Source organism: Salvelinus namaycush, unplaced genomic scaffold, assembly GCF_016432855.1.
Source record: "Salvelinus namaycush isolate Seneca unplaced genomic scaffold, SaNama_1.0 Scaffold127, whole genome shotgun sequence".
Lineage (NCBI taxonomy): Eukaryota > Metazoa > Chordata > Actinopteri > Salmoniformes > Salmonidae > Salvelinus > Salvelinus namaycush.
The window spans coordinates 58,588-74,700 of record NW_024057975.1 but is presented as its reverse complement, the minus strand read 5'-3'; the positions used below and the strand labels follow the sequence as shown (position 1 = coordinate 74,700).

Sequence of the window (16,113 nt, the reverse complement as noted above, 5' to 3'; positions counted from 1 at the left end):
GAGATTCTTGATGAAAACCTGCTCCAGAGCACTCAGGACCTCAGACTGGGGCGAAGGTTCACCTTCCAACAGGACAATGACCCTAAGCACACAGCCAAGACAACGCAGGAGTGGCTTCGGGACAAGTCTCTGAATGTCATTGAGTGGCCCAGCCAGAGCCCGGACTTGAACTCGATCGAACATCTATTTGCACAGCTATTTTCAGGTCTCCAGAGATGTTAATACCCTCATCTAAAATGAGCTCGCTAGCTGGCATAAGGGATAGAATTCCAACCACAGAGGAGATATTCTATTGGACAGAGAAACGTTGTTAGTTTCCATACAAGCCTTTCATTCTAATAGTAATATATCATGTTGTTGACCTTCACCAGATGCCCAGCCTTTAACAGGAAAACAACAGTTGGGAGAGGAACAGGCTCCTATTTAAATGGGGTTCCATTTCAAGTTGTTGGCACAAAGACGTATGAATGTCACCAAGAGGAAAGACAGACAAACAAAAGCCAAAGAGAAATATGAGGCTGAAATTAACAAGAAGACTGTAATTGCGAAGACAGATCACTGTAATTTATACCATACATATTTACAACATTAATTTAATTTGAATTGTGTTGAATTACTAACTAACAATGGAATGTTCCTCAACAAAATGGAAGAAATGGGACTTTAAACAGGTGTCTCAACTCTGTGGTCACTAAAGATCCCATGACACTTATGAAGCTGGTCATCTGATTGGTTGAGGAGGCGGGCCTTCTGACTTAGTTGCTGTGGTAACTGGTGACGACCATGGGTCCCTAAGGCAAATTGGTTCCTTGTGAGGAGAGGGACCTATGTACCGAATTTCATGACTTTGAGTAAAACGGGGTGAAGGGAGCATGACCTTTCAAAGTGTACATTTTCAATCTCTTGTTACAGCGCCATCATCTGGCCAATCAGTGTAATTTTGTAAAGGCCAGGTCTCAATGGCAAGACGCATCATTCACCCAAGTTTCGTCAAAATCAGGCCAGTGCTGTCTGAGATATCGCACGTGACTAAGGTACGAACTTACTAACATACTAAAGTACTAACGGAATAAGACCGTTCCACAGTCAAGTCCCCAAATTTCATCTAAAGGAACAATTAAGAGCAGCTTGGAACGGTTAAGAGCTTTGCTTGATGTACTGATTGGTTTCATACAACCGCTCTCAACACTGCAGCAGACTCCTATGGGGTCAAATTCACGCCATATGTATTGAATTCAAATCGTGAAAATGAAAAATAAAGTTGTGAATGTAAACATATTTCAAAATGAAGAAAAAATAAATAATGTAAAAAGACATCAAAAGCAAAACCCCAAAACTTGTAAACAAATAATTAAGGCGAGAGCAAAACTCAATGACAAATGAAAAAAATCAATATTTGAAGTCGAATGTAAAAATCGTTTTCAGTTCAACTTTCCCAGCAACCAATCCTATTGAATACATGTTGCCTACCCTCTTGCCTGCATGTACTAACTTCGGGTTACGCTGCTCGTATCTTTTCTTTCACTGCCAGTGGCGGGGTTTTTAGAGGGGCGTAAACAATGAGTCTCCATTGGTCCGCTAGTTTGTGAGTGACGGTTCGTCTGGCGTTGCTACTCTGATTGGTTGCAGATGAGCCAATCGTTGATTACTTTGTTTTGTACAACACCCCTCATTTTGACGTCACCACAATCGACTTCAATGACGTCAGTCTTAGACTGAAGTATGTAGCGAACGACAGAACAGTGGAATAATTCAGTTTGAATCGTCAGGCAACTCTATCGCTAATCTTTCCAAAGAGAAATTGACGTATTTTTTTGTTTGATGCGGCGATAGAGCGATGCATGAACCAGGGCTTAAATTCTCATGTAGATGCGCTGTAAAATCAAATCCAATTGTATTGGCCACATACACATATTTAGCAGATGATATTGCGGGTGTAGCGATATGCTTGTGTTCCTAGATCCAACAGCGCAGTAGTATCTAACGATTCACAACAATACACACACATCTAAAAGTAAAATAATGGAATTAAGAAATATCTAAATATTAGGATGAGCTTTGTAGATGTCTCGTCATTGTTGGTAATCAGGCCTACTACTGTTGTGTCTTATAGTATTTATATTCTCTCTTTACAAAATCCGCACTAATCCAGCAATACACGCGTCTCTTTGTACGTTTACATAAAATATTACACTTCTATGAAACAAATGTTTGCCCCCCCCCCCCCCCCAAATAAAATAAATACAACTGCGTTACCCACTCCAATCAGCAGATGGCGATGTGCATATTTTAAGCGATACTGCTAGTGTGACGTCTAATGTAGTGGACGGGACACCACATCAACAGTAAATTATTTAGTCGGCCACCTCCGTAGCCAACATTGCCGAAAACATCAGTCACTGTGTTTTAAACATACTTCTGTCGTGTCTAGTTGTTGGCCCATTTAATGTAACGTTAATATTTACGTTGTTTGTCAGGTAGCTGGCTTGCTAAGTTAGCTTTGCACTAGGCTAATCGCTAATGCTAAGTAGCTAGCTAGGTAACATCCCCGACCATGAGTTCACTAAACTACTCCACTCCTGCTGAAGAAGAGGTCCGCTGGACGGAGGAAGAAGAAGAGGCTGTTACAGTTAAACAAGAAGTAGAGGATGAGGCTGTTACTGTGAAAGAAGAAGAGAAAGAAGTTACCGTGACAGAGAAAGACGCTTTCAGAGTGAAAGAGGAGGAGGAAGGAGTTTTCGGAGTGAAGATGGAGGGGCAGATTACTGGCACGTTGAAAGAGGAGGATGAGGCGGAAGAGGAGACAGGAGATCTGAGTAACACCAGTAAGTAGTGTCTTAAACGGGGGCACAAACTCTTAAGTCCTTGAAGATTGCTAGGTCACATGCTTGAAGACGAGGTATTGAAATGTAAAAGTTACTAATATATTGTAATGAAACAGCAGGGAGCAGGTCTCGAACCCTCGACCTTCTAGCCCGAAGTCCAGCGCTCTATCAAATGTGCCGCAAAAGGATGCTCGTGCGGCAGAGTCGATTTCCGTGCTTATAAATACAGGGTCGTTACAATATATATAATATATATACACTGCTCAAAAAAATAAAGGGAACACTTAAACAACACAATGTAACTCCAAGTCAATCACACTTCTGTGAAATCAAACTGTCAACTTAGGAAGCAACACTGATTGACAATAAATTTCACATGCTGTTGTGGAAATGGAATAGACAACAGGTGGAAATTATAGGCAATTAGCAAGACACCCCCAATAAAGGAGTGGTTCTGCAGGTGGTGACCACAGACCACTTCTCAGTTCCTATGCTTCCTGGCTGATGTTTTGGTCACTTTTTAATGCTGGCGGTGCTTTCACTCTAGTGGTAGCATGAGACGGAGTCTACAACCCACACAAGTGGCTCGGGTAGTGCAGCTCATCCAGGATGGCACATCAATGCGAGCTGTGGCAAGAAGGTTTGCTGTGTCTGTCAACGTAGTGTCCAGAGCATGGCGGTGCTACCAGGAGACAGGCCAGTACATCAGGAGACGTGGAGGAGGCCGTAGGAGGGCAACAACCCAGCAGCAGGACCGCTACCTCCGCCTTTGTGCAAGGAGGAGCAGGTGGAGCACTGCCAGAGCCCTGCAAAATGACCTCCAGCAGGCCACAAATGTGCATGTGTCTGCTCAAACGGTCAGAAACAGACTCCATGAGGGTGGTATGAGGGCCCGACGTCCACAGGTGGGGGTTGTGCTTACAGCCCAACACCGTGCAGGACGTTTGGCATTTGCCAGAGAACACCAAGATTGGCAAATTCGCCACTGGCGCCCTGTGCTCTTCACAGATGAAAGCAGGTTCACACTGAGCACATGTGACAGACGTGACAGAGTCTGGAGACGCCGTGGAGAACGTTCTGCTGCCTGCAACATCCTCCAGCATGACCGGTTTGGTGTGGGGTGGCATTTCTTTGGGGGCCGCACAGCCCTCCATGTGCTCGCCAGAGGTAGCCTGACTGCCATTAGGTACCGAGATGAGATCCTCAGACCCCTTGTGAGACCATATGCTGGTGCGGTTGGCCCTGGGTTCCTCCTAATGCAAGACAATGCTAGACCTCATGTGGCTGGAGTGTGTCAGCAGTTCCTGCAAGAGGAAGGCATTGATGCTATGGACTGGACCGTTCCCCAGACCTGAATCCAATTGAGCACATCTGGGACATCATGTCTCGCTCTATCCACCAACGCCACATTGCACCACAGGCTGTCCAGGAGTTGGCGGATGCTTTAGTCCAGGTCTGGGAGGAGATCCCTCAGGAGAACATCCGCCACCTCATCAGGAGCATGCCCAGGCGTTGTAGGGAGGTCATACAGGCACGTGGAGTCGACACACACTACTGAGCCTCATTTTGACTTGTTTTAAGGACATTACATCAAAGTTGGATCAGCCTGTAGTGTGGTTTTCCACTTTAATTTTGAGTGTGACTCCAAATCCAGACCTCCATGGGTTGATACATTTGATTTCCATTGATCATTTTTGTGTGATTTTGTTGTCAGCACATTCAACTATGTAAAGAAAAAAGTATTTAATAAGAATATTTCATTCATTCAGATCTAGGATGTGTTATTTTAGTGTTCCCTTTATTTTTTTGAGCAGTGTATATAAAAAACGTAAGTGCTTTTTAGGTAAACCATAGGCTGAACAAACCTATGGGCAAACCTACCCTGTGAACGATCCTAAGTTGGTTTTAGGTTTCTCGGTCACATTGTGAATGAACTATTGAAATTAAGTGATTTGTTAAAAATCTACATTTTAATCTAAAGAGTGTTCAACATGCCTTTCCATGGCAGGAATAATGGACCGTTGGAATTAGGTTTCTAAATCATGTGGTGAAAGAGGTGCTTCTCATGACAGGAATAATGGACCGTTGGAACTAGGTTTCTAAATCATGTGATGAAAGAGGTGATTCTCATGACAGGAATAATGGACCGTTGGAATTAGGTTTCTAAATCATGTGGTGAAAGAGGTGATTCTCATGGCAGGAATAATGGACCGTTGGAATTAGGTTTCTAAATCATGTGGTGAAAGAGGGGATTCTCATGACAGGAATAATGGACCGTTGGAATTAGGTTTCTAAATCATGTGGTGAAAGAGGTGATTCTCATGACAGGAATAATGGACCGTTGGAATTAGGTTTCTAAATCATGTGGTGAAAGAGGTGATTCTCATGACAGGAATAATGGACCGTTGGAATTAGGTTTCTAAATCATGTGGTGAAAGAGGTGATTCTCATGACAGGAATAATGGACCGTTGGAATTAGGTTTCTAAATCATGTGGTGAAAGAGGTGATTCTCATGACAGGAATAATGGGGTGATTCTCATAATGAGGTGATTCTCATAAAGTGTCTGTGGACATATTTCTCATTACCGGTAACACTTGTTCAAGTTTCTGTAAAAACTCCAATATTTGTTTATAATAAAGTTTTATTCACCCATGATGCATCATCTAGTGGAGTAGCCCTTAGATGAGCCCAAGTTCGTTAACATTTTTCACATATGCATTCAGAATGAGGATCTTATTCTCAAACACTCCTTTACGACACTTGACCTTGACATTACCGAAAAAACTAAAATTTGGAAAAACTTAAGAGACCCATTACCTTACCAGCATGGAGACATGAATGGGCTTTAGTGATGTGGTAAACACATAGAGACCCATTACCTTACCAACATGGAGACATGAATGGGCTTTAGTGATGTGGTATACACTGAGAGAACCATTACCTTACCAACATGGAGACATGAATGGGCTTTAGTGATGTGGTAAACACTTAGAGAACCATTACCTTACCAGCATGGAGACATGAATGGGCTTTAGTGATGTGGTAAACACATAGAGAACCATTACCTTACCAACATGGAGGCATGAATGGGCTTTAGTGATGTGGTAAACACTTAGAGAACCATTACCGTACCAACATGGAGACATGAATGGGCTTTAGTGATGTGGTAAACACATAGAGACCCATTACCTTACCAACATGGAGACATGAATGGGCTTTAGTGATGTGGTAAACACAGAGACCCATTACCTTACCAACATGGAGACATGAATGGGATTTAGTGATGTGGTAAACACATAGAGACCCATTACCTTACCAACATGGAGACATGAATGGGCTTTAGTGATGTGGTAAACACTTAGAGAACCATTACCTTACCAACATGGAGACATGAATGGGCTTTAGTGATGTGGTAAACACATAGAGACCCATTACCTTACCAACATGGAGACATGAATGGGCTTTAGTGATGTGGTAAACACATAGAGACCCATTACCTTACCAACATGGAGGCATGAATGGGCTTTAGTGATGTGGTAAACACTGAGAGAACCATTACCTTACCAACATGGAGACATGAATGGGCTTTAGTGATGTGGTAAACACATAGAGACTCATTACCTTACCAACATGGAGACATGAATGGGCTTTAGTGATGTGGTCAGTAGTTTGCTGACTCATAATGTCTGTCTCCTATTTCTTCCAGATGAAGCTAAGGGCCTCTCATTACCAAACACATATTTCTCATTACCGCATCATTTTTACGCCCGTTTCGGTAATGAGAACCTTCATTTCGGTAATGATAAAACGCTAATTCTAATGTATCGTCAGTGGGTGTGCTGTGCTGGTAACTTTCATTATTTACTAGGACCACTGCTTACACCTAATGTATAGATTATTTTGTAAACCTGATTATCTGATTAAGTAGAGGTTGTCAATATATATGGGTGTATAAACCCTATTTAATTAACATAAAGCCACAATCTGGAGTTTGTGTTTCAGAAAAGAGCACTTAAAGAAGGATATCCCCTCATTTTGACGTGTGCACCTGTTATAACACCTACCTATAGTGTTGTTAGATATCCTACCTGTTATAACACCTACCTATAGTGTTGTTAGATATCCCACCTGTTATAACACCTACCTATAGTGTTGTTAGATATCCCACCTGTTATAACACCTACCTATAGTGTTGTTAGTTATCCCACCTGTTATAACACCTACCTATAGTGTTGTTTGATATGCCACCTGTTATAACACCTACCTATAGTGTTGTTAGATATCCTACCTGTTATAACACCTACCTATAGTGTTGTTAGATATCCTACCTGTTATAACACCTACCTATAGTGTTGTTACATATCCTACCTGTTATAACACCTACCTATAGTGTTGTTAGATATCCCACCTGTTATAACACCTACCTATAGTGTTGTTAGATATCCCACCTGTTATAACACCTACCTATAGTGTTGTTAGATATCCTACCTGTTATAACACCTACCTATAGTGTTGTTAGATATCCCACCTGTTATAACACCTACCTATAGTGTTGTTAGATATCCTACCTGTTATAACACCTACCTATAGTGTTGTTAGATATCCCACCTGTTATAACACCTACCTATAGTGTTGTTAGATATCCCACCTGTTATAACACCTACCTATAGTGTTGTTAGATATCCTACCTGTTATAACACCTACCTATAGTGTTGTTAGATATCCCACATGTTATAACACCTACCTATAGTGTTAGATATCCCACCTGTTATAACACCTACCTATAGTGTTGTTAGATATCCCACCTGTTATAACACCTACCTATAGTGTTGTTAGATATCCCACCTGTTATAACACCTACCTATAGTGTTGTTAGACATCCCACCTGTTATAACACCTACCTATAGTGTTGTTAGATATCCCACCTGTTATAACACCTACCTATAGTGTTGTTAGATATCCCACCTGTTATAACACCTACCTATAGTGTTGTTAGACATCCCACCTGTTATAACACCTACCTATAGTGTTGTTAGACATCCCACCTGTTATAACACCTACCTATAGTGTTGTTAGATATCCCACCTGTTATAACACCTACCTATAGTGTTGTTAGATATCCCACCTGTTATAACACCTACCTATAGTGTTAGATATCCCACCTGTTATAACACCTACCTATAGTGTTGTTAGATATCCCACCTGTTATAACACCTACCTATAGTGTTGTTAGATATCCCACCTGTTATAACACCTACCTATAGTGTTGTTAGACATCCCACCTGTTATAACACCTACCTATAGTGTTGTTAGATATCCCACCTGTTATAACACCTACCTATAGTGTTGTTAGATATCCAACCTGTTATAACACCTACCTATAGTGTTGTTAGATATCCAACCTGTTATAACACCTACCTATAGTGTTGTTAGATATCCCACCTGTTATAACACCTACCTATAGTGTTGTTAGATATCCCACCTGTTATAACACCTACCTATAGTGTTGTTAGATATCCAACCTGTTATAACACCTACCTATAGTGTTGTTAGATATCCCACCTGTTATAACACCTACCTATAGTGTTGTTAGATATCCAACCTGTTATAACACAGAAATTTGACGAACTGACTTGTTGGAAAGTTGGCATCCTATGACGGTGCCACGTTGAAAGTCACTGAGCTCTTCAGTACGGGCCATTCTACTGCCAATGTTTGTCTATGGAGATTGCATGGCTGTGTGCCATGGTGTATATTTATTATTATGATGAACACAAGTGTTTTTTAAATATTGGAAATATTCTGAAAACCTGACCTCAAATGTTCTGAACTCAGGTTAATGAGGGATCTAGTCTGGATTAAAACTCATAGGAAGTAGGATTGCATACATCTGGTAACTTTCCATAAATTCCCTGGTTTTCCAGAAAACCTGGACTCAGAAGATTCTCGGAATCAGGAGGGAATAAGTACACATGTAATAAGTAGTAAGTAGTACTATATATTCAATATCAGCATACATGTGTAATAGTAGGTATTACTATATAGTACATGTGTAATAGTAGGTATTACTATATAGTACACGTGTAATAGTAGGCATTACTATGTAACACATGTGTAATAGTAGATTACTATGTAGTACAATCCCATTTTAAAGTAAATAGATGTAGTCAATATCAGCATAGAATATGTAAAAATAAACTACATTTCCCAAGAGCCCTCCCCAGGTTGCAGCTGATATAAACCCATCCACAGGGCTCCCTGTATTCTAATGGCCCATCCACAGGGCTCCCTCTATTCTAATGGCCCATAATCTAAATATCAAATAAATTCTACTGGACTAGAAAAGGATGATAATGGACCGAACAAAACCAATTATGATGAAATACAAATAAATACATGTAAAACCTAATAATGTTTGTCCAGTCGCTGTTTGATAGGGACATAGTATAAACTATTCAACAGATCATGATATGGTCATTACTGTTCAGTTCCCTGGGATATTCTGTTAGTGAGTCTGAACCCAGCGCACAGACACAGCCCATTTAAACAACTTAGGAAGATAGTTTTATCACATGGCGGTTTCATTCAGGGCTCTGTTTAGTATTTAACTAAATCATTTGTTTGTCTTTAGCAGGAGAGCGACCAGACTCTCACTCTGACAGCGGGGAGAGTCATTCAGGGGAACCAGACCCAGAGACGTCCAAACCAGCGAGACAACACCACTGTTCCGAGTGTGGAAAAAGTTTTAACCTATCACAACACCTGAAATCACACAAGAGAACACACACAGGAGAAAAGCCTTACCACTGTTCCCAGTGTGGAAAGTGTTTTACTCGGTTAGATTACCTGAAAAGTCATAAGCAAATACACTCTGGAGAGAAGCCTTACTCCTGTTCCTATTGTGGAAAAAGTATTAGGTGGTTAGGGACTCTGAGATCGCATGAGCGAATACACACACAAAAAAAGCTATACCAATGTTCCTTGTGTGGAAAGCGTTTTACCCAGTTAGAAGCCCTGATTATGCATGAAAGAATACATACACAGGAGGAGAAGACATACCACTGCTCTCATTGTGGAAAGACATTTTCCCAGTTAGAGGACCTGAAATCACATGAGAAAATAGAGAGGCTGTGTTCTGACTTGAGTTTTTGACTGGTAATTTGTGTTTTTTTGTTTCATCCTCATGAAATCAAATTGTATGAAACCAGAATACGGTTACTTTTGTTGTTTTTTCATTTGGAGACATGATCATGTCTAATATCAGATTAAATATTAAAAAATGTCTATTGGGTTTTGATTATGAGCTTTGATTGATTTGATACAAGTATAAACCCTCTGATGTTCATCATATGATTTTCATATTGCAGAATGTACATAATTAAGCCTTTGTATTTGTGTTTATTATGGATCCAAGCTTTAAAACATTACAATACATTCATAACATATTTCACAACATATTAAGTGTGTGTCCTCAGGCCTCTATTCTACAACACTAAATCCATGTGTACGTGTGTGTCCTCAGGCCTCTACTACCACATATCTACAACACTAAATCCATGTGTACGTGTGTGTCCTCAGGCCTCTACTACCACATATCTACAACACTAAATCCATGTGTACGTGTGTGTCCTCAGGCCTCTACTACCACATATCTACAACACTAAATCCATGTGTGTCCTCAGGCCTCTACTACCACATATCTACAACACTAAATCCATGTGTGTCCTCAGGCCTCTACTACCACATATCTACAACACTAAATCCATGTGTGTCCTCAGGCCTCTACTACCACATATCTACAACACTAAATCCATGTGTACGTGTGTGTCCAAAGCTCCGACTTTCCCAGTTGTCTTAAAAGTCCCATTATTCCACCATGAGAAAACACGGATTTGATTAATTTCAACATACTTTTCTGGATTAAAATATTCATATCTTATAACTGTGTTAGCAACTAGTGGACATTCATTATATACATATATGTATTATTACACTATGCAGGAGGAGTTATTATCTGTTAGTTGACATGTTGACCCCCACGAATGATGCAGCGCCCACTTTGGCCAATCAGTGTAATTTAGCAAATGCCGGAATTATGGAAAGACGCATCATTCACCCAAGTTTCATCAAGGTTAGGCCAGTGGTGTCTGAGATATTTTTGGGGTTAGCTAGACTCATATCCCTGAGCATGTGTGCCAAATTTCAGCACTTGGAGTCAAACAGATCAAGAGATATAAACATGTGCCCATTATAGCGCCACCGTGTGGTTGATAGGAATGTTCTTTAATATATTGAGTCTTGACAGTGTCTGCAAATGTTGTTGCAATACGAAATATCCTTGACTGATTTATATGCCTTTATGTGACAGTCCACATGGGTGTTTAGAGACCTTTGGCCATAGATGCCACATATCAAGTTTGGTGCAGATCGATATAAGGGATTTGCGTCAATTCAAATCTGGTATCAGGACAAAATGTGATTCAGAGTCACCGAATATACTTTAAGTATTTTTATTAAACTCAAGCGATAAATGGTAAATGCAATTTTCGTATATACGGGTTCACTGTAACACCTCGCAGGATAGAACAGGGAACTGGCAGGATGTAAGTAAACAGCTGTTCTTATACTGCGATAGACGTAGTTCCAACCCGTCTGTTGGCCTATCACAGTAGAGGCTGAGCATGGTTTAAACTTGCTCAGCCTATCGCCGGCGCTCAGGCTGGTCCCAGCCTCTTGGCGCTCCTTGGTGTCCGGCGCTGTTGCTGTGTAGATTACGCTCCCACACCCCAGAGACTGAGGTCAGACAGTTCTGTAACATTGTTTGAGCTATTTGCACCTGCATAGAAAGCATACTGTTCTCGCTCAAGGTTAACCACAGCTTCTCAGCACACTATCTGGGGCAAAATGTTACTTTCAGCACAGACGCCCAGGCCAACAGTTGCTAATATTCAATCATGTGATGTAGTATTGGGTTATAGCGCAATAAACACAGATCCTCACATTCATTCGGTGCCAGAAGAGTAGCGTTTTAAGTGTTTTTCACAAAATTCAAAAGTTACCACAGTCACAAAGTCAGAAGGCCCGCCTACTTGACCAATCAGATGAGGGAGTGTATTCCGATTTACGGGAAAACATTTGTTTAAATGACATTCGGAAAGTATACAGACTCCTTGACTTTTTCCACATTTTGTTACGTTCTAAAATGGATTAAATAAAATCCTCAATATACAAACAATACCCCATAATGACATCACAATACCCCATAATGACAAAGTGAAAACAGGTTTTTAGAAATGTTTGCAAATGTATTAAAAATAAAAAAGACATACCTATTACATAAGTATTCAGACCCTTTGCTATAAGACTCGAAATTGATCTCAGGTGCATCCTGTTTCAATTAATTGGACATGATTTGGAAAGGCACACACCTGTCTATATAAGGTTGAACAGTTGACAGTGTGTGTCAGAGCAAAAACCAAGCAATGAGGTCGTAGGAATTGTCCGTAGCGCTCCGAGACAGGATCGTGTTGAGGCACAGATCTGGGGAAACCAAAAAATGTCTGCAGCATTGAACACAGTTGCATCGATCATTCTTAAAAATTGAAGACATTTGGAACCACCAAGACTCTTCCTAGACCTGGCCACCCGGCCGAACTGAGCAATCAAGGGAGAAGGACCTTGGTCAGGGAGGTGACCAAGAGGTGACCAAGAACTCCTGGCAGAGCTCCAGAGTTCCTCTGTGGAGATGGGAGAACCTTCCAGAAGGACAACCATCTCTGCAGCACTCCACCAATCTGGCTTTTAGAATAGAGTGAACAGACAGAAGCCACTCCTTAGTAAAAGGCACATGACAGCCCACTTGGAGTTTGCCAAAAGGCACCTAAAGGACTCTCAGACCATGAAAAACAAGATTCTCTGGTCTGATGAAACCAAGATTTAACTCTTTGGCCTGAATGCCAAGTGTCACGTCTGGAGGAAACCTGGCACCATCCCTACAGTGAAGCATGGTGGTGGCAGCATCATGCTGTGGGGATGTTTTTCAGCGGCAGGGACTGGGAGACTTGTCAGGATCGAGGAAAAGATGAACGGAGAAAAGTACAGAGAGATTCTTGATGAAAACCTGCTCCAGAGCACCCAGGACCTCAGACTGGGGCGAAGGTTCACATTCCAACAGGACAATGACCCTAAGCACACAGCCAAGACAACGCAGGAGTGGCTTCGGGACAAGTCTCTGCTTGTCATTGAGTGGCCCAGCCAGAGCCCGGACTTGAACCCAATCGAACATCTCTGGAGACCTGAAGATAGCGGTGCAGTGATGCTCCCCATCCAACCTGACAGAGCTTGAGAGGATCTGCAGAGAGGAATGGCTGAAACTTCACAAATACAGATGTGCCAAGCTTGTAGAGTCATACCCAAGAAGACTCGAGACTGTAATTGCTGCCCAAGGTGCTTCTGAATATTTATGTAAACGTCATATGTATTTTTATTTTATAAATTTGATAACATTTCAAACAACTAGTTTTTGCCTTGTAATTATGGAGAATTGTGTGTATATTGATGACATTCGGGAACAAGAATTGGCAATGTGACTAACATTCATAACATTGAGAAAGGACCAATGTCACTAACATTCATAACATTGAGAAATTACAATTTTTTGGTCAAAAGGGTAAGTAGTATGCTCTTATTTTAGATGCCTAGTAGCTAACTGTTAATACCCTCATCTAAAATGAGCTCGCTAGCTGGCATGAGGGATTCCATTCCAACCACAGAGGAGTTATTCTATTGGACAGAGAAACGTTGTTAGTTTCCATACAAGCCTTTCATTCTAATAGTAATATATCATGTTGTTGACCTTCACCAGATGCCCAGCCTTTAACAGGAAAACAACAGGTGGGAGAGGAACAGGCTCCTATTTAAATGGAATTACTAACTAACAATGGAATGTTCCTCAACAAAATGGAAGAAATGGGACTTTAAACGGGTGTCCCAACTCTGTGGTCTCTAAAGATCCCATGGCACTTATGAAGCCGGTCATCTGATTGGTCGACGAGGCGGGCCTTCTGACTCTGTGTTCACTAAAGATCCCATGGCACTTATGAAGCTGGTCATCTGATTGGTCGAAGAGGCGGGCCTTCTAAATCTGTGGTCACTAAAGATCCCATGGCACTTATGAAGCCGGTCAGCATACACACTCATCTGATTGGTCGAGTAGGCGGTCCTTCTGACTTTGTGGCTGTGGTAACTATTGATGACCATGGGTCCCTGAGGCAAATTGGTTCCTTGTGAGGAAAGGGACCTATGTACTGATTGATGACTTTAGGTCAAACGGGTGGAAAGGGCGTGACCTTTCAAAAGTTTACATTTTCAGCGCCACCATCTGGCTAATCAGTGTCATTTTGTAAATGCCAGATCTCTATGGCCAGACGCATCATTCACTCAAGTTGAGTCAAAATCAGGCCAGTGCTGTCTGAGATATCGCACGTGACTAAGGTACGAACTTACTAACATACTAAAGTACTAACGGAATAAGACCGTTCCACAGTCACGTCCTCAAATTCCATCAAAGGGAACAATTAAGAGCAGCTTGGCACGGTTAAGAGCTTTGCTTGACGTAAAGATTAGATTCATACAACCGCTCTCAACACTGCAGCAGACTCCCTCCGTTGGTCTAGGGTCGAAATTAGGTATAATGACGACCTCTCACAGAAGTCCTCCACCTGCGAATCCGTGGCCATTATTGTGGGTGTGGTAGAAAATAAACTTTTAATTTGGATGCAATGAACATATATTAATATGCATGATCATTTCTCCCGACAATGGAAGAGCTGCTCTGTTACGCGTCATGAAACAGAGTCGTAGTACACCTGCACCACGCCGAAAGAGCAGCAGAAGCTGCCTAACAATCGTCAAAAGTACAACAAGGCGCATTCTATTGTTTCAGACGGATAACCAATCTCCTTGCTCCGGCCAAACGCTACGCCACGCCCACAAACATTAGTTTGTTCTCCGCAATGAGTCTGGATCAGAGTACCTCCATGACGACTTCTAGAACAGAAACACTTTTTAACTGTTCTGATTGGTCCCAGAAACCGATGGGTTGGGTCAGATGTGAGGTTTGAAAAATCGTCATTGGAGTTGCTACTCTGATTGGTTGAAGATGAGCCAATCGCTGATTACTTTGTTTTCTGCAACACCCCTAATTTTGACGTCACCACAATCGACTTCCATGACTTCAGTCTCGGACTGAACGATACGATAGAACAGTGAACGATAGAACAGTGGAATAATTCAGTTTGAGTCGTCAGGCCACTCTATCGCTAATCTTTCCTAAGAGAAAGTGACATTTTTTTGTTTGTTTGGTGCGGCGATAGAGCGCTGCATGAACCAGGGCTTAAATTCTCATGTGGATGTGCTGTAAAATAAAATAAAATGTAATTGTATTTGCCACATACACATGTTTAGCAGATGATATTGCGGGTGTAGCAATATGCTTGTGTTCCTAGCTCCAACAGCGCAGTAGTATCTAACGATTCACAACAATACACACAAATCTAAAAGTGAACGAGTGGAATTAAGAAATATATAAATATTAGGATGAGAAATGTCGGAGTGGCATTGACTAAAATACAGTAGAATACAGTATATACATATGAAGTGGGTACAACAGTATGTAAACATTATTGAAGTGACTAGTTTCCCATTTTTTTTAAGTGACCAGTGATTCCATGTCTATGTCTATAGGGCAGCAGCCTCTAAGGTGCAGGGTTGAGTAACTGGGTGGTAGTCAGCTAGTGATGGCTATTTAACAGTCTGATGGCCTTGAGATAGAAGCTGTTTTTCAGTCTCTCTGTCCCAGCTTTGATGCACCTGTACTGACCTCGCCTTCTGGATGATAGCGGGGTGAACAGGCTTTGATCCACCTGTACTGACCTCTCCTTCTGGATGATAGCGGGGTGAACAGGCTTTGATGCACCTGTACTGACCTCTCCTTCTGGATGATAGCGGGGTGAACAGGCTTTGATGCACCTGTACTGACCTCGCCTTCTGGATGATAGTGGGGTGAACAGGCTTTGATGCACCTGTACTGACCTCGCCTTCTGGATGATAGCGGGGTGAACAGGCCGTGGCTCGGGTGGTTGTTGTCCTTGATGATCTTTATGGCCTTCCTGTGACATCGGGTACTTTAGGTGTCCTGGAGGGTTGTGCCTTCTTCACCACACTGGACCATTTCAGATTGTCAGTGATGTGTACGCCAAGGAACTTGAAGCTTTTCACCTTCTTCA

At 41.7% G+C, this 16,113-nt stretch overlaps 1 protein-coding gene across 1 annotated transcript; it reads left to right on the top strand.

Annotated features, from left to right (window-relative positions):
* Nucleotides 1-2,351: 2,351 nt before the first annotated feature.
* On the top strand, nt 2,352-9,856 carry LOC120036255 (zinc finger and SCAN domain-containing protein 31-like; the record flags this gene model as incomplete). Its single annotated transcript, XM_038982734.1, has 2 exons — nt 2,352-2,825; nt 9,459-9,856. Coding segments are annotated over exons 1-2 (669 nt in total), but the record flags the coding sequence as incomplete, so codon positions are not given.
* Between the last annotated feature and the right edge of the window lie 6,257 nt (nt 9,857-16,113).